Here is a 25,184-nt window from a genome sequence, read left to right as displayed (position 1 = left end):
CTCCGGGCGGCGGATCCTCGCGGCCACCGCGCGCTCCACCGTCGTCGCTGCGCAGAAGGAGAGGCTGCCCGGCGCCACCGCCCGCAGGAGCAGTCCCCTCCCCGCGGGAGCAGCCCCCCAGGGATGCAGCCGCTCCGTCCGCCGGTGCCCGGGCCTCTGGCTCTGCTGGACGCGACAGGTGAGCGCACAGGCGAGCACAGGCTCGGGCGCGCGGTCGTGGGGCCGCTTCCGCGGGGCTCGCCGCCCGGGAGCGCAGGCTCCGCGTCCTCTCCGCCCCCAGCTCCGTTGGGGACCCTTGGCGCTGGCGCAGGCCCTCCATTCACAGCCTCTGCGCTCCCTCCGCTTCTTCCTGGGCGTCTCTGCCCTTGTGCCTGTCTCGCCCTGTCCCTTTCCCCACTGTCTATTATTATGAAAAATACACCACGATAGACACAAACCGGACAACCCTCTCCTTACCCCCCACAAGTTTCTAGGAAAAGTTCATTTTACGGAACCTGGTAGCATCTTCCTGCTTGAAAGCGACAAAGGCACTTACAGCTTTCCTCGGGCTCGCTGGGTTCCAGCGCGTCCTCCCAGGCTTCTCCCCTCATCAGTGCGCGGTCTCTCATTTGCTGATGTCCAAACCAAGCCCGATGAGGCCAGAAGCCAAGCCGGCGGGAAACAGGAAGCCGGCCGCCTGATCACAGGTTCCCAGCGTTTTTGTTTCTGTACTGGGAAGCGGTTGGGACGGGAGCAGTGCCGGGTGCGTTTTCCTGAAGGGGAGAGGCAGAGACGGTTTTGAAAAGAAGAGAAAACGTAGTTCCACAGTCAGTGGTGCTCTGCCGGCTGGAATGGGGGTGGTGACGTCTCGGCGCCCTGCTGCTGCTGCAGAGGTGAGCCGGCTGAAAAAGCGTGCTTGACCTCGCACCCTGTTGGGAGTGTCTGCAAAGTCTTTTCCAAAAAACTAGATGAGTAGTGTTGCTTGATTTTCTGATAACAATCAAGGAATCTAGCTTCTTCCTAAAGGAAACAACTCTACGCCCCTACTCTCTAGAGCAAAATGCTCTATGACAAACTGACTTCCGTCCTCAGGGAAACACCTGTCACAACTGTTTGTTACTACCAGTTATTATTAACTAGCCGTCACTGTTGGCATCACTATTGTATTAGAACGGCCTGATGGTTTAAAAATAGCACCTCTGACTTAGGTTTTTCTTCTGAAGAGGAACTTTGAATTTAAAAAATGCTGGGGTTGGCGTTTAATTTAAAAGCCCTAAACCTCAGTGCGGCTGGGCTGGGATGGTGGGTATTTTCTCTCACATCTCGGCGTCCACGACCTCGGGGCGCGCTACTTGGAAAAGCAGACCACAAGGGGAGCTGATGGCTGAGGGCACAGTACTGCCCGTTCTCCCCGGACTCGCTTTGTCCCCACGGCCGCTGTCGTGAGTGAATGAGCTCCTTCTTCCTTCTCGGAGGCTGGGCCCTGCTGGCAGGGAGGCCGTGACAAGGACCCTCCCGAGCTGTGCGCCCATCTTTGCGACCCCTTCCTGGCTCCACTAAGTGGAGAAAGTGCGGAAAGGGGGGCAGCACGGGGTCTCCCCCGACCCTGCCTGTCTTCCAGATGCAGCCAGGTGCCCGAGGGGGCTGATGGGGGGGCTGCAGGTGCAGGGGCAGGAGGGGCTCCGGGGGAGCGACCAGGTGCAGTCCTGAGACATTCTAGACGGACTGGAGTCAGAACAGTGAGCAGGACAGGTGAGAGCCTTGGCCTTCAGCTCCCCACCTCGGGACACCTCCCCTCAGCTCCCAGGTGGAGAAACACTGGTGAAAAGTAAGCACTTTGCTGTCCTTGTGTTGGCACCCCCGTGGTCACGTGTTCATTACGTGCATAGAGACACACCTTGCGCCTTCCTGGCCGTTCTCTCACTGGGTCCTTGTAGCAGGTAGGAGGTGAGAAGGCAGGTGGCTGTCATGACCTCTGCTGTGCAGATCAGGAAACACGTGCACCCTTCGCTTGGCACTAGAGGCCCAGGTGGCCCCGCACGACCCTTCCTCTCGGGGCTCAGAGAGGGTGAGCCTGGGCGGCCGCACAGCAGCTGGGCACAGTTCCTGTAAGTTGCCACCATGGCTAGAAGCCTCATAGTACATAAGTTCATGGACAGTCAGGGCACCTCCCCACGAAGGCCTTGGCTCTAACACTGCGCACAGGAGGAGTCCCGCCGGTGGGGGAGGGGCTCGAGGGAGCCATTCAGGGAACACTGGCTTTTTCGCCCAGCGTGGAGGACCAGATCTGAAAATGCGTGGGTTGTGTGGTAATCAGAAAGGTAGCCTGCCTTCTTGATTTTCTCTCTTCTTGTCTGTTTAAATGCAGAATTCTATGTTTGTAAAGAGCGTTGAAGGTCAGGATTCACCTTTTTTTTTTATCTCTGTTGTACCTGGAGTCTAAGTATTACAGTTCGTGTCACTGGAAGGAGGTTGTTCAGGACCACCCTTCCCAGCGCCCCGGGCTTCACGTCCCCTTGGAACCTATGACCAAAATCCAGACAAGACAGCTCACGTCTTCCGCTTTTTATCACGCGGCAGTTTCAGAGGCAAAGGCAGACTCAGGAAGCAGTGGGGAAATGGCAGAGTTAGACTGGGAGTGGTTCCCGGGAAGATCTATGTGGTCCTGAAGGAGGGGTGTTTGATGCGCGTGTCAGAATGTCACGCCGGACTTGACAAGGTCCCCCCGGGACTGGTGGCCTGGTGGGGCCGGTCAGATCCCCGCTTATCACACAGCTTCCCTAAAGGGACAGATCAGGGCGGAGTCCAGAGCCTCAGGAATCAGAACATGGTCAGGTGGTTCTGCCAGACAGGCCACAGGGGGCCACGAGACGAGGCCCAGACGGTCAGAACTGTGGTTTGAAGCAGCTGCTGAGACTTCTGGTTAATTGTTTCACGTGTAACAGATGTGTAATGCATGAAATTAGGGAAAACAGCAGAAACCAAAGTCCTGTGAAGAGCAGGGCGATCGTCTGACGTTTTCTGAGCTACGCAGCCGCATCACGTTTAGTTTTCGGAGTCATATTGCTCTTATACCTGTTTTAACACCTGGGATTGAAATGGGAACCTAGGAAAGAAAGCGTCGAGGAGGAGCAGCTGGAGAAGAAATAACGCAAGACTTAGAAACAAAGCAAGCGCGCAGCGGCAGGGGGAGGCGAATCGACACGCCCCTTAGTGAAGGCACTGCTGTGAGTGAGAGTCGTGTCTGGAGAGGGACTGAAGAAGCTGGAAAGGTTCTTGCAGCATATTAAGCTGTTAAAAACAGATTTAAAGGTATTTTTGTCCCAATTAAAGGAAAAAATACATTGAAAAGTAGATAAATGCATTGAAAAAAGACCCCAAGATTATCTGCCCACTTGCCAGCGTTGGAAGATGGAATTACTGTGAATTTCAGTTTTTTCCTCTGTATTTAGTATACTTTATAAATGTTCTAAGAAATAACTATTGCTCTTATGAGCAGATAAAAATCATACATGTTTAATATAAAACTTACACTCTTACTTTTCCTTGTAGAAGTGCTGTTTTTCATCTTGGGGATATTTTCTGGCCCCCATCTGGGTTGGTTTTTAGCTCACAGACAGTGAGAGGCATGGAAAGAGGAGTCCCTGAGTAACTGAAAAAGCCAGGCGTGGGGAAGAAGGAGGGGGGTGAGGCTGGGGAGGGAGAGGAGACTTGGTGGGGGCTGGGGTGGGCACCCAGGACTGTCCAGCTAGCGCCGCCTGACCGCGGACACGGGTCCTGGGTGGGCACTTCCTCACCACCTGCAAAAGCACAGCAGGTACCAGGAGCCCTGTCTTGGCACGAGTCTGACAGTGGCCTGGCCTCAAGCCACCGGGGGAGAGCACCTCTGGGGGCAGGCGGGCTGCGGGGCTAGTGTGAGGCTGGACGGAGGTGGGAGTTGGCTCTAGAACCCGGGCTGGGTTTGGAAGCTGGGGCGGTGTCGCAAAAGCCAAGCCCGTGGCCGTGGGCGTGGGCGAGGAGCGGGTGTGGCCTGGGCAGTGGTCTCTGCGCTCCTTGCTCCGTCCACTCCTCTCCATGCTCGCCCCGCCGAGCCTGACTTGCTGGGCCTGGGAGCCCTTGGCCAGCGTCCCTGGGGCGGGCGGGGCTGGTCCGGGGCTGCATCACGACCCCTGTGCTGTTGCAGTGGGCGGCCTTTTGCAGCCACTGGCCCAGAGGCCTCGCTTCCAGGAGCCCTTGCTGAGTGTGCGCCCTGGCCGCCCCGGGCACTGTGTGGAAGGCCCGTCCGGCCTCGGGGGCGTCAGCCTTCTGAGCAGGTTTTGTTCGGTCCAGACTTGTTCCTCTGAAGGTTATTCTCAACACAGCCCCCACGGTGGGTGCCGCGGGAATCGGGTAGAAGGAGCCAGAGTGCGCCCCTCCTCTGTTCAAATCCACGTCACCGCCCGCCTGGGCTCTCCGGGGCGCAGCTGGGGGCAGGTGAGAGAAACCCTCCCTGTGGACTCGGGAAATAAACCAGCCTGTCTAGGGAGGCAGAGAGGGAATGCCTAAGGGAAGGAATTCTGGAGCTGGTGGCAGGAATTGAACCCAGACACTCACGTCTGAGTCTGGAGAGGCCCGGCCAGGGCTTGCAGAGCAGGGCCTGCAGACAGTGAGGGCAGGGCCCCCGGTGCGGAGAGGGCCCTCCATCCCGCATCCCCGGGACCTGGGCCTTCAGCCGGCTGGTTGCTGGGCTGGGTGGGAGCTGGCAGTTCGTTACCCTGGTGAACGAGGGGAGCTCGTCCTCTCCAGGTGGAGGTAATAGGTGGTTTAGGGTGAGATCTCTGGAGAAGGGTCTTCCTGAGGGTCTGGAGGAAGGAGGCTGTGGGGGGGGGGGTGCTCAGCTGAGTCTGAGGGGCACAGGAAGGGGGGCCTGGGCCTCGTCCGGGTCCTGCTTGGCCTCGGCATGAAGTGGCTTTTCCTGAGAAATTCACCCTTGCTAGGTCAGCGGGTACAAACGGCATTGCCCAGTGGCCAAGTTATTCTGAGTGCGCACGCTGACTCAGTTTTGTGTAATTCATTTCCGAGTACGTGACAGCCCCATTCTGGGGTGTCATGACTGACCTGCTGTGAAGCTTTGCTGATGGAACTGTGGACGGACATTGCAAATCTGCAGACGCACAGGTCTAGAGGGTGGGACGAGGCAGCCTGCATGCGGCGGGGAGGGGGGCGTCTGACCTGTGGTTGCAATCAAATACGCAGCTGCCCTCACCAAACACACACACACACACACAATCGATTTAAAAAGCTTTAGATTGGGGAGAAGAACCATGTTTTTCTTTCCTCCCCCATTTTGTTTTGGAGCCACAGAGATCAAGGTGGGTAATTTCCCAGAAAACAGCACAGCAGCCTGGCCGGGCTCAGCCTGGCCTCCAGTCCTGCCCCCCGGCTGTCGCTGCCTCGCTGTGTGGTTGCTGATGACCACGTAGGAACAGGAGCATCTGGGATAGAATTGTGGTGACAATTATCACAATTGTGGTTACTGTACAGGAGGCTTCCCTGAGTGGGGAAGAAGCTAGGTCTACACAAAACCCAGAGGTGGGGGCTGAGGGAGGAGGCTCCGGCGGCGGAGGTTTTCCTTTCTTGCCTGCGATCTTGAGTTCAGTGACAGAATGAGGTTTGGATGCACAGACCAGGACATCCAAATTAGTGGTTTATAGTCTAATTCTGCTACCTAATCAAAGTTTGGAGGCAGATAACCCAGGGCTGTCTTTCTGTTCTGCCTTTCTTTGCATGCGACCTCCATTGTCAAGTTCCCTCATGGCCCAAAATGGCGGCTGGGGCTCCACCTTTATGTTCACACTCCAGGCAGCAGGAAGGATGGACGGGATAAAGGCAAAGGGACTGGCTCCTGTAAGAGATTTCCTGTAGGACCACCCAAGTCCTTCATTGAGGCGGATGATTATCTGCTGGGACTCCAGCTGGCATGTTTCCACATTCAGTAATCAGGGCCTGCTGAGCGGAAAGAGAGGATGGATGTGCAGGTGGGGAGAGTTTGGTGTGGAGGCAGGCTCACAGGTGCACCCAGGGAGCAGTGCTGGCTGCCTGAGAGGGAAGCATGCACCTTCTCTGTGCACAGGGTGCAAAGGTCCTCCATCCAGTCTTAGAAAGCGGCAGGTGTCTGTGGTTCACAGGCTCCCTAAGGTCTAGGGGTGCTTGTTAATGCAACTAAAGTGCTTGGTGGAGCTGGGCACAGAGCAGAAGCTCCACAAGTGGCTGGTGTGACTACCGCAGTGTGGGGTGAAGTCAGGGACTTGGAACCTAAGGAGGGCTTGGCCACCCTCGGCTCTGGTGTTTACCAAGAACCCACTATGTGTGGGCGCCATCTTAGGGGAGAGGGGTGCAGCAGGGAACCAGGGAGCCTGCACCTGCCCTCACTGGGCTTGTCGTCTGGGGGACAGGCATCGGGGAGGTGAGCACAGGACGTGGTGACAGTGACTGGAGCCCCTCTGGGTGCAGTGGGGGCGGCAGGGGAGGGCAGCCGGGCTCCTGCTTCTGACCGCAGGTGGGTCAGATGGAGGCGCGGATGAGGGTGGCTGTGCAGGTGGACGAGGGGCCCTGAGTGCGGTTCAGGGATTGATGGCGAGGAACCGGCAGAAACCTCAGGGAGGGCGGAGGGGCAGTAAGAGTCCCCGCTCGGAGGACCGGGGTTGGGTGAGAAGGAGCTGGGCAGTGGTGGTCTCCACGGCTTTTCAGAGGCCACTTCAGTGCACCTGAGGGGGGCCCTGGGGAGGGGCAGGGCGAGCGAATGCCAGGTTCCAGCGAGTGGGCGGCAGGGCTTCGGGGAAAGAGCCTCGCTGACCCTGAAGGTGCCCATGTTTGCTAGGACCCCTCCCCGAGCCCGGCCCTGCGCTAATCAGCTCCTTGTTTGCCCTCCCCAGAAGGATTTGAGAGAAGAAAGAAGACATGCTTGTGGTTTGTGGGGTCTCTGCTGGTGGTGTCCACCTTCATCCTGACCATTGGCCTTGCCGCCACCACCAGGACGGAGAATGTGACCGTGGGGGGCTACTACCCTGGGATCATCGTGAGTGCCACAGTGCCTGGGTCTGCCGGGAGGGGCGGAGGGGCGGAGGGGCCGGGGGCCCCGGGGGACACAGATTTCTGTGAGGTAGTGACACGCTCCACCCCAGCCCCGCAGAGGAGGAGGTTAGGGTGTGGCTGTGGTGGGCTGCACAGTAAAGCACGGTCAAGGCTGCTAGTCAGCCAGCCATAGAGGGGTGAGTGTCCTGCACAGCCAGGTGGCCCGGTGGGAGCACGGGGTCCCAAGGAATCGGGAGGGACAGGGGAGGGGTCAGAGCCCAGGGGTGGGAAAGGCCCCAGCCCAGTCTCCCCGGAGTCCCCCGAGGGAACCAGCCCTGTGACACCTGGATTTTAGCCCCATGAGACCAAACCAACAAAACCAACCGTCGGAAAACAGACATGGAGCTTTCCAAGGTGCCTACCCCGAAGCCTCCATCGAAGACTCGTTAGTGACACGGTCGCGTGGGGACAGCAGGTGGAGGAGCTGGCGTCACCCCTCCTAACCTCCACTTCTGGGCAGGAATGCCGGTAAACCGACAGCCTAACCAGACCCGGCAACAGCAGCCCCCAAAGTCAGCATCACCCAGGGGAGTTCTGAACCAGGAACCCACGTCCTTCTGCTAGCAGTAGAACCTGCTCCAAGTGTTGGCACTGCACTCAGGGAACATCTGTGAAATTGCCATTAGCAGCTCTCGCCCTCCAAGGGCACCAGAACCCGAGTCACTTGTCATTAAGTGCTGAACCAAGACTGAAGAACAGAAGTTTAATCTCACTACGCTCACTAAAGTGTTGTCAAGGTTGGTGACAACATTGATAACATTTTTAGCAAGGATGAAATATTTGAAGACAGTTTGTAAAAATTGTTCATCTTTATGTGATTTTTACTTTTGTGTTTTGTGTGTGCTTTATGAGCCCATGTTCTCCTCCTCTGCGTAACTGACGAGTAGACCTAAGGAAAGGGTCTGTGCTGAGTTTTCTCAGTGAAATCCCACGAGACTGCTTCTTTGCCCGGGTCCTGGGCGGGCGGGGAGCCTGGGGTCCAGGGCCGTGAGGATGCGTTCCCCAGAGTACTCGCAAAGCGTCAGGATCAGCCTCAAGGAGCAGCTTTTTGGCCTGTTCTCCAAGCTTCGCTGATTCGGGATTTCACCGTGAGGTCACACGCACAGCAGCCTGGGTGTGTTCAGAGCCCTGCTCTGCGAGGAGCCTGATTCCGGGGCTGTGGCCGGGAGGAAACTGGCTTCCACTGAACGGTTGTGAGAGCAAACTGTGGACACGACCGATGGGATTCGCCCAACGAGGACGTGGATAAAGTCCCTTCTGTGGAGACACTGCGTTGACCTGGAGACCTAGAGCCAAGGGAGGGTCTCAGGAGGACCCCGGGTGGGAGGGAACAGACGCCACGACGTTTTGGAAAGAGGATTTTTTTTCAAATCCCCCAAAATGAAACTTAGTGAAGTGTAACGGATGTATTTTGGCACTTTCATGCTGGAGTGGGATTTTGATATTCTGAGCTGTGAGAGGGACTATTGTATTTTGAAGAAAACGCTCACCTTTCCTTAATTATTGGTGGAAACTGTGCACTCTGGTCCGGCTGCAGATGTGCCTGCAAAGACATCCCACATAAGCAGGTTGGATTTTACTGCATTAAACTTGGCCCCACGGCCTAGGGCTGCCACAATTGTGCCGGTCAGCTGGTCACCTGTCCCCAGGCTGGCTGCGGGCCCAGCCCCAGATGGTCGCTCGAAGTCGGAAGCGCAGGGCTCACCTGCTGCAGGCGGGACTGCAGCGCAGTGCAGCTCTGTGCGGCCTGGGAGATGCTCCTCACCCGCTGTTCTGAGCTTCAAGCTGAGGGGAAAGTAGGAACTTCCTCCACCAGGCCCGCACGCCCGGCCGTGCTTGGGTGGAGGGACCCTTCACCTTGACATCCACGCCGCCGTGTGGGTTCCCCCAGCATCGCCACGTCACTTGCACCTGGGGGCTGAGAGCGGGGCTTCCTCCAGAACAGGCGGGTCGATTCCGCCCAGCGCCCGCCCCCAGCGGGAGTCCCCGCCCCCCTGGTCTGCTTGCCGGGATCACCTGTCTGCCTGCTCACCTGAGTCAGAGCCCCTTTCCAAGTCGTCTGCGTAGTGTTGGGGCGACTGGCAGCGCCTCTGAAACGCGCTCGGCTCTGGTTTCCTGTGACCCCACCTGAGGAGCCGATCCTCCTACGACTCCGGCCTCCAGACGGCTTCTCCTGCCCCCGCGCAGCGGTGGGGTTACCACGAGGACGACTGACCGGTCAGGGTGAGGGGCACGGGCCCTCTTTTCCTGAAATCGAGTTAAACAGATGGGGGCGTTAACGTATGTGAAGACAAGACCAGACGGGTCTGTTTCAGGGTTTCCATGCCAACCTGGTGGCGCTGGAGACGCCCCCCCAGCCCACCTCCGCTCAGCTCAGCGGCTGGAGCTCCGGGGGGGCTGGCCGCCTCGCCCTCTGACAGAGCGCTTGGGTGGGCCATCCCCTGTGCGTTGTCACTGCCCAAGGTCAGCATTACGCTCCAGGCCGGTGACCCGAGCGCTTTCTCTCTTGTCCTCCTTTGGTGTCAGCTGGGCTTCGGAGCTTTCTTGGGAATCATTGGCATCAACCTGGTGGAGAACAGAAGGCAGATGGTAAGAGTGGACATCGTTTCTGTCACGTGTAGGGGGGCGAGTGTGGTGGGAGGGGGAGTGTGGGAAGGGGGTGAGGGTGGGGGAGTGGGTGGGGGGTGTGGTTGGGGGAGTGGGTGGGAGGGGGAGTGTGGGAAGGGGGTGAGGGTGGGGGGTGTGTGGTGGGAGGGGGTGTGGTTGGGGGAGTGGGTGGGAGGGGGAGTGTGGGTGGGGGGTGTGGGTGGGAGGGGGAGTGTGGGTGGGGGGTGTGGGTGGGGGAGTGGGTGGGAGGGGGAGTGTGGGAGGGGGTGTGGTTGGGGGAGTGGGTGGGAGGGGGAGTGTGGGTGGGGGGTGTGGGTGGGAGGGGGAGTGTGGGTGGGGGGTGTGGGTGGGGGAGTGGGTGGGAGGGGGAGTGTGGGAGGGGGGTGTGGGTGGGGGAGTGGGTGGGGGAGTGCCGTGGGCAGGAGAGCATGGGCAGGGGGTAGCGCAGGCAGTGGCGTGCGGATGGTTGAGCACCACCGTGTGCACGCGGCAGCGTCCAGCAGGTGCTGGCTGGTGACAGGTGCTTGGAGACCAGCAGCCACAGTTAGGTCCTGCATTTAAGCACGTAGGTCAGTCAGGATATTAATGCTGCTTCAAAAGTAGACAATAAAAAGCTGAGAAAACGTCAGCTAAAGAGCGTGCTCGTGACTTGCATGCTCCCGAATGTGTAAGAACATTTCCTCTTCCCTTGATCTCCTTTATTCCGGTGCTTTACAGTGGAAACATCGAACCCTACTCAACGTGGACAGAATGGCATAGCAGCCTCTGCCCACCTCCCAGCGTCGTCATTGTCTCTGTAACTGTTCCACTCTTCAGTCTAGAGGGTGGAATCTAATCACCAGAAATGGCTTCACCATTATCTCTGACCTGAGAGCCGCCAGTCACGTCGGCTTCTGCTGTTGCCCCGTTGCGGGTGGCTTACTGCTCTCTCCCCACCCAGACAGACTGAGGAGCCCGTGGTTTCGCTGGTGGCTCTGCCATCGGGCGTGGTCCCCGTGGCCAAGGATGGAGACGTTATGGGTCTAAAGCAGTTTCCTCCCCCCACCGCTGTCCAGGTGGGAGCACTCAAACACATGCTGGAATCTTCCGCAACAGAGTTTAAAATCCTCAGACTAACTGAAGTCACTTAGAAGTCGATGAGCATGTCCCCTGGGGGGCAGGGCATCAGCCTGTGTTGGGGAGGGTCCAGGCTGTCCTCCCCGCGCCCCCTCTGCCTGGGGTCAGGGCATCACGGGCCCCTTACGGGCCCCTCCCCTTCTGTGCAGAAGCCCAGCTGGTCTCTGCTGCCCCCAGGACTGGGTGGGTGGGGCTGACACAGAACGGCTGCGCAGGCAGATGAGGCGCATGTTCCCAGGTCCTGGGTGCACACGGCATCTCTGGTGGGAAAATGAAGTCACTGATTCTACCTCAAAGCAATTTCAGCCACCCCAGCAACAACCATCAATAACCATTAATAACTGCCAATAATTGCCAGTAACCGTCAGTGACTGTCAATGACCACGAGTAACTGTCAATATTACTTTGAGGGCACAGGTTTCTCCCTGACTTTTCCCAAGTGAGGATTATCATCACCCACCCATTTCTTTCTTCATCAAATGTTTCCCAAGCATGCATGGTGCTGAGCTGGGCACTGGGTGGGGAGACTGGTTCACGGACTTAGAGCTGTGCACAGAGCATGGGGGGCTCTGGGGGAGGACGGGGAGAGGCGGTGGAGGCAGACAGGGCTGGGGGGGTCTGCTCCCAGGCTGGGATGGGAGTGGAGCTCGGTGGTTAAGGCTGAGACCCAGGGGCAGCGCAGCTCTGTCCAGCTCAAGATGTGTCGGTTCTGTTAATAGTTTCAGAGAACCAGCGTCAGTTCTCTTCACTGCTTGTCTGTTCTCCGGTCTCTGCTTTGACCTTTGTCACACCTGTGCCCCCAGCTTCTGGTTGGTGGGACCCAGCAGGCCCACAGGGCGTTTATTCAGTGCACGGATAGTCAGAGGGGAGATGAGGGCCTGAGAGGCCAGCAGAGCAGAGACCGAAGGACTGGACACAGCTCTGATTTGCGATGTTGGGGGCCTGGCTTCACATGGAAGCAGCTTGTGGGGGCTGCGAGGAAGGGAACCCAGGGCACGGGCTTGGCCCTCGTATCCCATCCTGTCCCCTGGAGCAGCCACTGGGAGCTTCATGCCAAGACTGAAACCAAAGTCCCGGGGGTCAAACCAGCCCGAGTGCCTGGTGGAACCAGTGAATACTTCAGATTAACCAGGGTGGGAGGGAGAGGCCGTGTGGAGTCCGTGACCAGGGAAAGAAGCAACCAGCTGACGTGGGAAAACAGCTTCCAACGGAACTATGCTCTCTAAGGTTACAGACGGAGCTCTGCAGGCGAGCCCTGTGCTCTAGTCGGTGGCTCGGTTTTCACAGGGTTTGGGTGAGAAACTCCACAGTGACTTTAGGCTCCTTTGGGGACTGAGCACTGGTTCTCAGGCTGTGGTTGTGGCCACTGGAGAGAGTGTAGGGGTCCTGGTGTGGTTTGGAAGGGTTGACCCTTGGCCGCTCAGTGGGGAGGACAGACGGGAATTTTTGTACTATTTTTGCTGTTTGTTTTGGTAAACCTGAAATCATTCATAAGAAAAGATAGAAAAATGCTGAAGAAATGGCCCACAGATGTGAGCAAAGGGCCTCTGCCTCCGTGAACACAGAGGAGTGTGTTTGAGGGCACAGGGAGCCTTTTTTGCCCATCAGCTCGGAAACCCCGGGGATGGCCCTAGGCAGCATCTCCAGGCTTCGGGGGCAGGCGGCAGGCTGCAGGAGGAGCAAGCCTGCAGCGTCCTCTTGGGTGCTGAAGCGCGAGACCCTGCCCACGGAGCCCCGACCACGAGCGTGGGTTCCTGCGTGTCCCGGGAGTCCACCCCGCAGAAATACTCACACGTAAGCCCAGGGTTTTACGTAGAACCGTGTAGCAGCATTGTAGTTGCAAGACGTCGCAGGTGGTCACACTGCCCTGGAAGCCCCATCACCTCCGTGTGGGGCGGCACTGCACGCTCTGGGGTCCTCGGCCCCTCCCTTGCCTCCAGGGGCCTGACGCTGGCCTTGAGGGTCCATCTGTGCTGAGCCCTGCCCTTCTGCTTCCAGCTGGTGGCAGCCATCGTGTTCATCAGCTTCGGGGTGGTGGCCGCCTTCTGCTGCGCCATTGTGGACGGCGTATTTGCTGCTCAGCACATTGTGAGTTTCCTCCACTCTTCCTGATGTTGGTCTCAGTTACTTTGGGTTTTAAAAAATCTGCAGAGCTAAGTTTCCTTTTGCAGGCGCAGCTCAGCACCCCCACTCTCTGTCTCCCCACTGGTGTTGGCCGACTGCGGTCTTGTCCCTCCTGCCCCTCGCTTCCTCCCGGGCTGACCCGGCTCTCCCCGCTGCCCCGCCCGCAGCCCCAGCACATCATTGGAGCCAAAGTCCTCAACTCCCCACTGACTCTCCTCAAGCCTCTTTAAATCAACAGTCTGCTGCCCTATGACTTCCCAGGTTTTTAGCTCAAATGCGTCTCTCAGGAGGCGTGGCAGAATCTTCTGCCTCCGTGGCACCTGACGGCGTGGAAGTCTGGGCAGACGAGTCTGGCAGTGGATCTTTGAACCCGAGCCACATCGGACGCTTGTGGCTTGGACCCGTGGGGCCCCCTCGGCCTCGGCACAGATCACATGGGGTATTAGTTTTTAGCAAATTGAGAGCAGGTTGCAAACAAAAGATTAGATCACCGAACACCATGATTGTGAAAATATTAAATTGCGTTAAAATCAGCCAGGGCAGCCAGCCGAAGGCAAAACGCAAGACCCGTTGTCAGACGGCATTGGGTGTTTCCGGATCCCTTTTCTGTGTTTGTGGAAGTTCTGTTGCACGGTCAGGAAGCGGTCCTTCAGGTTCCAGTCAGGCAAGTCCGAGAGCGTCAGTTGGAGTGCAGTGCAGCGGCTGTCCTCATCAGAAGCACCGAAGCGCTTGCCTGACCATCAGCCCCGTTTCCCTTGAAGTGAGCCAGCCCTGGTCACGTGCAGTGGTGCTTCCTGCATTTGTCCACCAGTTGGTACTTTCGTCTTAGGAGTCAAAGGTGGGGAGACCGTCGGGTCTGTGCTGGCGCTGCACCTGCTGTCTGCTTGCCAAGGGGTCTTGACCGTCACCCTGTCCCGCTCGAGCCCCCTTCTCAGCCCCCGTTCCAACGAGGCTGCCACAGTGAAGTCATGGCTACGTTTCCTGAGGAACCTCATTAGGCATTCTATGGCCTTGGACAGAAGAGACTGGGCTGAGATGCAGACTCAGTCGCGTTCACTGCCCCACCTGCCTCCAAGCTCGTCCACGGGTACAGCAGCGTGTGACCGTGCTGTCGGGGCTTCTGCTGTGGACAGAGTGCTCCCGTCCCCCAGACTGATGTGTTGAAACCTTACCTCCAGAGAGATGGGCCCTTAACAGGCGATGAGGCCCTGAGGGCTTGGAAGGAGGGATGGACAGATGGAAGATGGGTGGGTGGTTGCGGGTGGAGGGATGGAGAGACGTACGAGTAGAGGGATGAATGGATGGGTGGCTGTGGACGGAGGGATGGAAGGATGGGTGAGGGGTGGATGAACAAATGGAGAGATGGATGAGTGGACGAGTGGATGCAGGGAGCAATGAAGAGATGGTGGAGGGTTACGTAGATGATTGATTAAGCCATCAGATGGACGATTGGCTGGTTGGATGGATGAGGGAGTTACTCTGAAATCCATCTTGCTCCTTTCCTAGTAGAAAAAAGAGTTTTGCTTTTAGGAAAAGAGGTAGGAGCCAAGGGGCCTCTCTGGGTCTTGTGTGAGTGCACAGCCACCTCCCTTCAGCTGCCCTGTGTCGACCAAGTTGGGGGAAGACGTGTCCATCCGGCCACAGGGCAGGGTGCCTGCTCGCCCGCCCTCTGGGCACAGGAGCCCAGCTGCCCGGGGACGAGCCACGTGTTTCCTGCCTCTCGGTCTCCTTCTGGGAGGCTCTGGTTGGTGTTGGCGTCTCTGCTTTAGACTCAGCGTCTGAAGTCGCCTCTGGTTGCTCTGGATTTGGGGCTGAAACCACTCCATTCCATTTGTGCCTTGTCTCCAGGAACCCAGGCCCCTCGCGGCGGGAAGGTGTCAGTTTTACTCCAGCGGAGTCGGATACCTGCACGACGTCTACCAGACGGAGGTAAGCAGTGGGGCTGGTCTGGCTCCGCGACCCGGTGGTCTCTGCCCCTTGACCTCACACACGCGGGTGGCGGGGGTCCTCCTGCCGGTTGCAAAGTGCTGGGGGAGGGAGGAAGGTGCATGTTTCTGCCCCAGTCTTGCTGCTTTCACATCAAAAGCTGCCCAAACACCTGCTCCCCAGTGCCGCAGGCCCCCGAGGGGAGGCCTCCGGGTGGCTTGGGGTGTGCCGGCTTGGTCCAGTCGTGCTGCTGGGAGCCGTCCTCTGGACGCCCAGGAAGGCTCTTACTTAGAGGGGCCCCCGCCTGGAGGCATGCTGCCTGGAGCCCTCTCCCTCCCCTTGTCCAGTGAGTGTTGGCCACCTGGCCTCCTGGGGTGGCTGAACCTAGTCCTTGGACTCCTCCCAGCCCTGTTGCACCCGGTCTTGGGGAGGGAGGGGTGGGTCAGGCGACATGGGCTCAGGAGGGGCAGTGGTCTGACTGAGGGGCAGAGTGGCTGGGTCCCCCCTTCCCCCAAGGGAGGCCCCTGCCCACCTGGAGTGAGGACGGCGGGGACCTGAAGGGTCTCTGCTCGCAGGTCACCTGTCACTCCCTGAGCGGAAGGTGTCAGCTGAGGGTTAGAAGCAACACCTGCTACTGCTGTGACCTCTACAGCTGTGAGAGGTGAGAGGGGCCTGACGGCTGGGGGAATCAACCCTCCCTGCATTGTCTTTTAAATTTTGTGTTATTAGCTTGAACGCCTACATTAGAACTAGCAGGGAGCTGAATGTTTGCTTCTTGGGGCCCCGTCTCTGAATTGTGGAGAACTCGGGGGGTCTAGGCTGCACCCCCTCCCTAAGAGCGGGGATCTACCCGTTTCCACCCCAGTCAGGCTACTGGCAGCTCCTCGTGGCTGGGGCCACATGATGAGAAGCCGTGCTCTAGACCCTGCACAGACCTCCGCAGGCCCAGGCCACGGGGCCAGGATGAGCCTCACTGGGGCTCACCCTCCCGTGTTCCCTGCCAGGGCGGCCAGGTGGAGAGGGCTCTGCCGTCAGCCTTTCTGCCCTGCTGGCTCTGACGGCGACCAAGTCAAGGTTCCATCTCCCAGGGCCTGTGTTTGGGGCAGTCTTTCCTGCTCAGAGGCCTGTGCTCCCTCCCCAGATGGACACCAAGCTCCCTGGGGACAGCCCTGCCCCGGGGCTTCAGGGTGCGCTCGACAGACAGCCCTGTCCCTCCATGGTCAGGGCCCCGGGCCTTCTCAGCAAAGGCCTGAGCACCTGGCCGGACACTTTGTCTCTGAGCCACCCTGCTCGGGGGGTGCGTCACCTCCGCGCAGGTGTGGGTGACACTGTTGTCCCCCCTGCCCCCGCGCAGCACTGAGCACCCTCCCCTCTACTACGAGTTCGTGGGCGTGAGCAGCTGCCGGGACGTGCTCCACCTGTACCGGCTGCTCTGGGCCTCGGCGGCACTCAACGTCCTGGGCCTGTTCCTGGGCATCGTCACTGCGGCCGTCCTGGGGGCCTTCAAGGACGTGGTGAGTAACACCCGCCCCGTGCTGAGCAGACCAGGCCCAGGGCCCCGTCACCCTCACTCACAGATAAGGGGACAGGCTGGTGGGGCCCCAGCCTCAGGGCTGTGCGTGGAAGCAGGGCCCTCAGTCCCCTCCTTGCCTGAGGCTGGAGCCACTGAAGCCCACGCAGGGGGCACGACTTCAGCCGCAAGGGGACCTGAGCCTGGCGCCCCCACGGCTGTGTCCACGTGTGGATTGCCGGGGCCTCCCTCCCTCCCACCCCAAGCTCAGATGACTGTGAGGCCAGCCTCCTGGGAACGGGCTCCAGAGTCTGGGGCCTCCGGGGAGGGGCAGCTCTGCAGGGCCCAGGCCGGAGGCTGCTCTCAGGTTCTCCGCAGGGCAGTGTCCTCCCCAGGGACCCGTCTGCTCTGACTGATGTTCTCACTGGGGCCAGACGCCACCTCCTGCAGTGTCACCCTTCTTCCACAGACACCAAGGGGAGCTCACAGCCGCCCGGTGTCATCCAGTGCTAACGAAAACACAAACGTGTGCAACACAGCCCCCGCAGGCCAGCCCCCAGCCCCGCTTGCAGCTCAGACTGCCATGTGGTGGCTTGTCACCACAGCCCGGAGGCTCTGGCCATTGGCCACGTTTCTCAGCTTACCGGGAGCTCCCGAGATGTGACATGTTTCTTGAGGGTTCCCTGGCTCCAGACAAAACCTGAGACGCCACGGAGACCCTGTGCCCCATAACCACAGCCGTCCCGGCCCTCACTGGGCAGTGCAGATGCTTGGTCATGGGATGTCTTTACACTCATGAGGGACGAGTGTCCCATCCTTCGAGGACGAGGGCCAGGAAGCCTGGTGTCCGCAGGGCCCCACGGTGCATCTGCAGAATCCCCCGGGGTGGGGGCTTTCCTGCTGTGTCTGTGTTAGAGCTTTGCCCCTGGCAGATTATAGGAGAGCGAGGTTAGACCAGACTGACTCGCAGTGTGTCTGGTGAGCGTCCTGCCGGCCTGCAAGCTGGGGTAGAGGTTGTTGGTCTGTCCCCAGGGATGGCGGTCAGCCCAGTGGGTTTCCGGAAGCAGCTCCAGAGCCCACTGAGGTTATGATAACCTTGCTGGAGTGTTCTCTCGGGAAGGTAGTAATACCCTGGGAAGGCCCTGGTCACACAGGCAGGACATGGAGTTCTGTAGACTCTGGACAACCTCCTTCCATGAACCCAAAGCTCTGGGGTGTTGTAAGAAGCAAGGCAGGTGATTCCTTAAAACAACTTTAACGGACCTTATAATTTAGGAATTATCTTAAGGGATGAAGACACTTCACTGACCACCCAAAGCCCTCGGCACTGAGGGCCAGGAGGGCAGGTCACAGACAGCTCATCCTGAGGGGGGCCGGGCAGCTGGAGTCGGGGGAGCCTCGGGTCTGCAGAGGGTCTCCCGGGGTGGGGTTGTCCCAGCATCGTGGCCACACTTACAGACACCCGGCTTAAACTCAGCTGAAAACCTGTCTGAGTGAGGAAGGGTCTGCATTGGCCTCGGGTATGAGAAGGCAGGTGGGAAGTCCTGCTGGCCCAGCCGGAGTCACATCGCAGTCACGGGGGCACAGGGGTGACAAGGTGGACAGGTGGTTATGCCAGACCGGGCGACGCAGGACGGGAGGCTGGGGGTGGGGTCCAGCGTCCCCCTTGGAGTGGCCGTAGTGCCCTGGAATGAGGCTGCCTCGTGGGAGACCCCAACCCCTGTCCCCCCGGGACCCTGAAATGCTGAGTAGGGCCAGGCGGCTCCTCTCTGGCCCTGACCCTCGACCCTCACCAGCCCTCTCAGCCCCAACCCCCAGGTTCTCCCCTGTGGCCGGGAGGCCCCCCAGCCACGCCTCGGACCCTGATGGCTCTCCGTGGCCTTGGGACACGGCTGAGGGCGGAGCCGGGTGGGTCAGGGCATGTGCAGCTGGCGCTCGGCTCTGCTTGTTGGTGAATAAGGTGTCAGGGCGTCGAGGTGGCAGAGCTTGGGCTTTGCCTTGAGTTTTCCATCCTGTATCCCTGCTTTTGAGCCATCTGCTCCCTCCTCGGAGTTTGACTGACTCCTTGATTCAGTTCAGCGACAGGCAGGACTTGTGCTGAGCTCCTGGTAGGAGGGCCTGCCAGGCGGGGCAGCTCGGGGGGCTCCCCGCTGCCCAGCCCAGCCCTCGGCCGGCTCTGGTCACCTCCAGTGCTGCGATGAGCTTTCAGACCCTCCGCCCCTGCTGTGTGGCCCCTCCCCAGATCCACAGTGCCTGCCCCATGGGAGTCAGGCGGGAACCGGGTTCGTGCTCTTAGGGAAGGGTATGTCTCTGGTCTGGGAACCCTGAGTCCCCCAGGGACTGGCCTCCCTTGGGGGAGGAGTCTGTCCCACAGCCCGTACTCTCCCGGGGCTGGGTGAGCAGCCACATCAGGGCCCAGGTCCTGATTTCCCCTGGGGAGTCAGAGCCTCTCGTGAACTGACGGGAGCAGGAGTTTGGGAAGTTCTGGTCTCGTCTGTGCTTCTCTAGAAATCCCCACAACCAGAGCTCTCCCCCACAGCTGGGCCACGGGAGCACCTGTGCGGAGGGGCCCCCAAAGCCAGCCCCTTCCTCGTGGCAGCTGCGTGGGGACCGCACGACACAGGCCCCTGCAGTGGCCTAGGCTGGCGGGTCCCTGGGACAAAAACCGAGAAAACGGAAAGTGGGACTGAGTCCCCTTTTAGGGAGAGAGCCTGGCTGAGGACTTGGGACCCAGAAGGACGGCAGCTGGGGGATGAGCTTCTCAGAGAGGGGTCGGGTGGAGGTGCGCCCGCCTGGGAGGGTCGGCTGACGCGTCTCCACCCTCCTGGCAGGTCCCTCTGTCCCAGCGGGCCTATGGCCCACCCGCACCGCCCCAGATGCTCTACAACCCCACCCAGCAGGTCCTGGCCTACTCCGGCTTCTGCCCTGCGCCTGCAGCCCTCCCCACCTGCTCATCCTTCCCGCTGCCTCTCCAGGTAGGCTGAGCGTCTCCAGACTGAAGCCGCTGCTCACGTCATGGGCAGTGGTCACTTAGCCGTCGGACAGGGTGCGGGGGTGGAGGTGCAGCTCTGGCTGAAGGAGGTCAGGGGGCCCGTGTCTTTCCCTCCTGACGTAATAGGGCAGTGCTGTCGGCTTGGACCAGCAAAGGATTTGGGACAGTCTAAGGGGACGTGGAGGGTGACCCTAGGCCCCTCGCCTGGACGTCCAACAGCTCTAGGGGGCATTTGGGGTGTCCTTTGCTCTGTGTGGCCCTGGTGACCCAGCCAGCCCACAGGGGTTCCTGTCCAGAGTGAGTGAGCCACCCACCCACCCACACATCACCGACACTGGGGCACTTGCACAATGCTGGCCTTGGGGCTGCTGTGGGAAAGGGGGCATCTTGTTTACAGAGCAGTGCCCCCGGCCCACCCTCCCGCTGCCGGCACACCCTCGTTGTGATGACAGACATGTCCCCAGCTGTTGCCTGTGTCCTTGGAGGCAGAGGTTAACCTGTCTTGGCCCCCGTGTTGAGGGTGACCAGGTGGACCCCCTCTGTGGTCTGTGTCAATGACAGTGGTGGTCAGTGACCAGTCCTGGGAGCTCCTGCTACCAAGGTGTGGGAGGGGTTTTGTTTCTGCCCTTGGGCGGGCGGTGGCTAGGGGATGAACGAGGGGATGCCCAGACCCCGGCCGTGTGTTGTGAGGTCACATGCCTTCATTTGTTTGGGGGGCCAGCGCCCAGAGAGTGACATTGGCAGGACGTGACGCCAGCTCAGGATCGGTGGCTGCCGGGGAGAGTTCAGCGACGACCTTATCTCCCTGTGGGATTGCCCGTCCCCTCCTCTGTGCCCAGCTCCTTCTACTTGCCTTGAGAATGAAGCTGGTGGCTATGCACCCAGGGCGTTGGGGGCCTTGGAATTCATAGAGGAGGCCAGGACACAGCCTGAGGTCAATGCCACGCCTGTGCGGAATGGTGGCGCACAGGCTGTGCTGTGGGAAGCCTCCACCTGCCATTGCGGGTTGACCAGTTAGCCAGTCGCCATCCTGCCCTGTGGGACCTGCAGGGTGGGTCCTGAGTCTGGGCATGAGAGGCCCCTGTCAGCCCGGTCTCCACTGGAGAGAGGCCTGGCTCCAGACCTGGGAAGGGACTATCCAGGGGTCAGGAAATGAGCTGGTTGCTGGCGCCCCCTGGTGGCGTCACTCCTGAGGGCGGGCACGCCCTGGTGTCACCGGGCACAGCTTTCCCAACACCCAGGCCATACCTGCAGTCCCCACCTTGCCCAGAAGTGTCACCCGCATCCCACCTCCGGGCATCCTCCCTGGTCCCCATCACAGGAAGGATCGCGTCATCTGGGCTGTGTCCTGTGTCCTGGGGGCTCTGCTTGGCCATCCTCATCTGCTTAGTTTGCAAACCTGGAATGTGAGACCCACAGCTGTAGGGAGCGCTGGACCCTCGGCTGGTTGGCCACCTGTGGTCACAAACCCCAGCTTGAAAATGCAGTCGGGGAGGGACACACACTCCCTGCAGGCTGGCTGGTCTCACCACCCCCACATCCACCTCGAGGCCCCACAGCCGCTCCCACACACGGGAGCTCCCTGCCCTGGGAGGGAGGCCATGCTGTGCCAGCGTGGCTGGGAGGTGGAGGTGACCCCCACAGGGCCCCTCCTCTGGTCTCAGCCCTGACATTCGGGCTGGGTTGTCACCAGCCTCCCGCAAGCTTGGCCAAAGGGAGGACTAGGGGAGGACAGGACCTCATCCTGCTGGTGCTGGAGGCCGACAGCAGCTGGTGCTCTGCTTCCTGACCTCGGGCGCTGGGCGGCGTCCTGCTCCTGTCCCCTCAGGGGCTGTGGTCCTTGCAGGAGTACAGGGTGGGGCATGGCCTCCATCCACGCAGCTCAATGCTGATGAACGGACCACTTTATCCAATGTTGGACCCCATCCTCATCCACCTTGCAGCCCTGGCTCTTCACAAACAGCAGATGCTCCCCGTTCTCCCTCCCGAGGAGGCCTGGGCTCCCCTCCTGGGGCCTCATCAGCCTTTACACCAGCGCACATGTGAGTGTCATTTCACAGACGTCAGTAATCAGATTTCCGGGAGATGACAGTCAGGGAGTCTCTGTGTTTCCTGAGAAGAAAGACACAGGTTGATGCTGCTTCTGTTGACCAGCAGAGGAGGGAAGGGAGTGTTTCAAGTGCTCCGTCAAAGTCATCAGCAGTGGAGATGCTCTCACATAACAGCAAGCAGCGAGCAGCTACTGGTGGGCTGTTTTGAGCAGTTAGTCAAAAGAGAAATCTAGAAGGGAACCCACCTTCCTTGCTCCCAGGGCCACCTGACCAGGACGTGCAGGGAAGGGCTTGGCGCCGATGAGCTTTCAGGAATAGGACATGCCGACAATCAGCTTGCATCCCGTAGCTAAGGGACCTCACGTCCTGTAACCGAGGGACTTCCTGTCTGTTCCTCTGACGGGGTCGCCTGTGTGGACAGAGCCTGGTTTGCTCCGTGGTTCCTGGTGGTCTACTCTGTGATCCATGGTGGGCTGCCCCGTGGTCTGTGGTGGTTTACTTCACGGCTCCCGATGGGTTGCTCCGTGGTGGTTTACTCTGTGATCCATGGTGGTTTACTCCGTGGTTCTTGGTTGCTCCGTGGTCCGTGGTGGTTTGCTCCATGGTTCCTGGTGGTTTATTGTTTCCTGCTGATTCGCTCTGGCTCCCACTGGTTTGTTCCATAGTCTAGTGTGCTGTAGTCCTGGTTTTCTCAGCTGCTGTCTCCTGTGAAGCACCGAGCAGACACGTGCTTGGTGGGAGCTGGGAGCCCCTAGCAGACCCCAGAGGGTGTTCTCTAGAGGTTTCCTTTGTCCCCTGAGGTCAGATAAGTGTGAATTTGAGAGAAAGGAAGAAAGAGAGGTGGGCAGGAGCCCAGGGCCCTTGGATTCCAAAAGGCCCAGCTGTCGAGCCTGAGCTCCAGCTTATGAGAAAAGTCTCCTTTCGGATCCTGAGGTCTGAGGCATCTCTGGAGTTGGGGGTGGGGCGGACTGGCCTCCCCAGGACCTGGGTAGCTGGCAGGCAGGCAGCAAAGGAGCCATACCGTATGGCCACAGACTGGAGCCCGCACACATGCCTGTGTCCTGTTGTGGGGGGAGCTCGCTTTATTTGTTTAGTATTGGTTTAAAGCAGGCATTTTTAACCCTTAGAAATTAAGAAGTAAAAAGAAACTTGAGGTTTGTTGACAGGTGGAAAAAAAGCTGGAAATTTCATTGATTTAGAATTTGTGCCACGCCCCAACGTTTCCTTCACAGAATCACGTTTTCTTGCGTCTACGTGTATAAGTGTGGCTTCTCCAGAGAAACAGCCGACGGGGTGTGTGCGCATAACAGACTCAGACACAGATATGTCTGCAGCTACAGGTGTCGATGCTACAGACAGAGGCGTACAGGTAGAGAAACGGAGGTAGAGAGAGAGTCGGAAACCTGCAGGGCAGGCCACAGATTGGAGGCCCCCGGAGGAAGGGATTTTGCAGATTCGAGTCCCGTCAGTCTGGAGGCAGAACTCTCTCTTCCTCAGGAACCTCAGTCTTTCCCTCTTTGACTGATCAGGGGAGGCCCACCCACAACGGGGAGGGTGGCCTGCTGATCTTCCTGGTAATCGTGGCTAGAGAACACCCTCAAAGTGACCTCCGGACGGTCTGAGCAAAGATCTGAGCAAAGATCTGGGCACCGAGGTCTAGCCAAGTTAATGCATAAGGTTAACCATCGCACTGTGTTGAAAATATTCATGTTTTTGGTTTCTTTTCCTTAAAATATGAAGTGTTGAGTCAACCCAGGGCCCCTAACAAGCCGTGCAGACTTTTCCTCAGACAGGGTTCGCATGACCATGTCCCAGCATTAGGCCGGTCTATGGCCATCCCATCGAGGGTTGATACTGGTGCCCAGCAGGCAAGGCCAGGAGTCAGGGATCTGCAGGGCATTCCCGCAGGTGGTGGATTGGCGTTTGTGCAAAGGGGGCCCCGCTGGGCTGAATTGGGCCCTCCGTCCGGCCCCTGGGAATGCAGGCTGATCAGGGAGCAGTTCCCACTGGGAGGGCCTGGGTCTGGGGAGACTGAGCTGGGGGCGCTCCGGAGGGCGCTGGTGGCATGCTCCTGGGCTGCACGTGGAAGTGTGTGTGGCTGCCCTCCTGCCGACTGAGGACGCTTCTCTGTTTAATTGCAGCCCTCCAGCGGCCTCCCGGCCTTGCCCAGCGCTGACCTCTCTGTGTCTGAGGACACACAGCCTCCGTCTCAGTCCAGCTCCGGCTGTGGGGGCCCCCCCAGCATGCCCCCTGTCTATGCTGCCACCCACGTCCTCCTGGGGGAGAAGCCGCCCCCTTATGCACCCTGACCAGAGCCGGAGATTGAGCAAAGTCTCCTTGGGGTTGTTAGAAAACAAAGCTGTGTCTGCAAGCCCTGCTTCCATGGCCCAGCCTCCTGGACACGGCAGAACACCTTCCAGAGTCTGAGCCCCTTCCCTCCCGGGGTGCATCACAGGGGCACAGAGCCCCGGGGGCCGTGGGCAGCACCTCCAGGTCAGCTGCACACCAAACTGCCGGGTCCCCATGAGGGCCCCTCGCTCGCTGACAAAGCAGCTTCACACCCTCCTGTCATCCTCACTAGTCATTGCGTCATTTTGCGAAGGGCACGTGGCCCCGTGCTGTGAGAGCAGGGGCTCTTGGAGGGGACATGCTGTGGCTGTGTCTATTGGTCGTGTCCCCGGGGACACGTCTGCTCCAGTGACCGGACTCCTAGATTCACACATAAACGCTGTTTCCAAAGCCTGCAAGTGCCTGGGGTCCGTGCTCCTTTCCAAACGCCGACCCACTGAGGGGACGTCTGCTCCCTGTGGTTGCCTGTTTCCTGTGTGAGGCACCTGTCTTCTGTGGAGTGTTTTGGGGGAGCCCGGCCTGCTCTGTGGGGCACCCCGAATGGGCTTCCCCCAGCAGCTGTGCCCAGTACAGACCTGAAGCTACTACCCCAGACCCCCGGGCACCTGCCCACTGCCAGACACACCTGAGGGAGCAGGTGAGCACGGCTCTGCACAGTCAAGTCCTGGCCCAGTGGCAGACCAGATTTACAGTCCTGGGTCTCTGGGGAACAGGGGAAAGGGAGGGGGAGAGGAGAGACGGGGAGAGGGGCGGCTTAAGAGGACGCGGTCTCCTGCTCCCCTGCGGGCTGCTGGTCTAACAGACAAAATACTCCCGGCCCTCGCATTCGGAAAACACCCCACGCTCTGTTTTCTGTGCCTGTCAAGCATTTCCTCTCGAGAAGGAAGGACCCGGGGAAGAGTCTGGGCCCTCGACTCAGGAGGGCCTCTTGTTACGGACGAGGCAGGCAGGCCTGGACGCTGGTCAGGGCGTCTGTCATTCTGGTCCCGGCAGCCCCCTGGGCATTCCGGGCAGCAGAGCCGAGACTGCATGAGGTGAGTGACAGAACCCCTGGTTTCCCGGCTTGTGAAACGATACTCACGCCAGGCTGCAGTCTGTCCAGGGCGCATAGCTGGTGTTCGTCCCCCAATTACAGACACTTCATTGCCCAGAAATGCCCAATCACAACAGTAACAGCGAAGATCGCTGGTCGTGAATCACCACACAAATACAATAATAATGAACCGTCTGGAACATCCTGAGGGCCACCAGCAAGTGACGCAGACACGAGCGACAAGCACCTGCTCCACGCAGGGCGGCCCCGCGCCCCCCCGTTTGTGCAAACGCAGTCTCTGAGGAGCCGTAGAGCGAGGCCCGCCTGCATTTTGTTGAATGTGGACTCCGTGTTTCCAGGGGTCCTGACCCCGTGGGCCCCGCA

General features: G+C 59.5%; 1 protein-coding gene across 1 annotated transcript; it reads left to right on the top strand.

Moving 5' to 3' along the window:
- Nucleotides 1-24,433, top strand: TMEM255B (transmembrane protein 255B). The gene is made up of 9 exons (XM_031466390.2): nucleotides 1-178; nucleotides 6,894-7,036; nucleotides 9,619-9,681; nucleotides 12,814-12,903; nucleotides 14,788-14,868; nucleotides 15,441-15,526; nucleotides 16,220-16,379; nucleotides 19,207-19,350; nucleotides 23,560-24,433. Exons 1-9 carry the CDS (start codon nucleotides 124-126, stop codon nucleotides 23,725-23,727), a joined length of 990 nt encoding a protein of 329 aa, XP_031322250.2. The 5' UTR covers nucleotides 1-123; the 3' UTR covers nucleotides 23,728-24,433.
- Nucleotides 24,434-25,184: the final 751 nt, after the last annotated feature.

The sequence above is a fragment of the Camelus dromedarius genome, chromosome 13 (genome assembly GCF_036321535.1).
Source record: "Camelus dromedarius isolate mCamDro1 chromosome 13, mCamDro1.pat, whole genome shotgun sequence".
Taxonomy (NCBI): Eukaryota; Metazoa; Chordata; class Mammalia; order Artiodactyla; family Camelidae; genus Camelus; species Camelus dromedarius.
The sequence above is the reverse complement of the archived record's forward strand: the minus strand, read 5'-3'. Positions and strand labels throughout refer to the sequence as shown.

Excerpts from the sequence above, each read along its gene's own strand:
- TMEM255B (XM_031466390.2), top strand. The coding sequence starts at position 124 with ATGCAGCCGCTCCGTCCGCCGGTGCCCGGGCCTCTGGCTCTGCTGGAC. Across the intron at positions 9,682-12,813 it reads TGGAGAACAGAAGGCAGATG|CTGGTGGCAGCCATCGTGTT; the intron begins GTAAGAGTGGAC and ends TTCTGCTTCCAG. Across the intron at positions 15,527-16,219 it reads GACCTCTACAGCTGTGAGAG|CACTGAGCACCCTCCCCTCT; the intron begins GTGAGAGGGGCC and ends GCCCCCGCGCAG.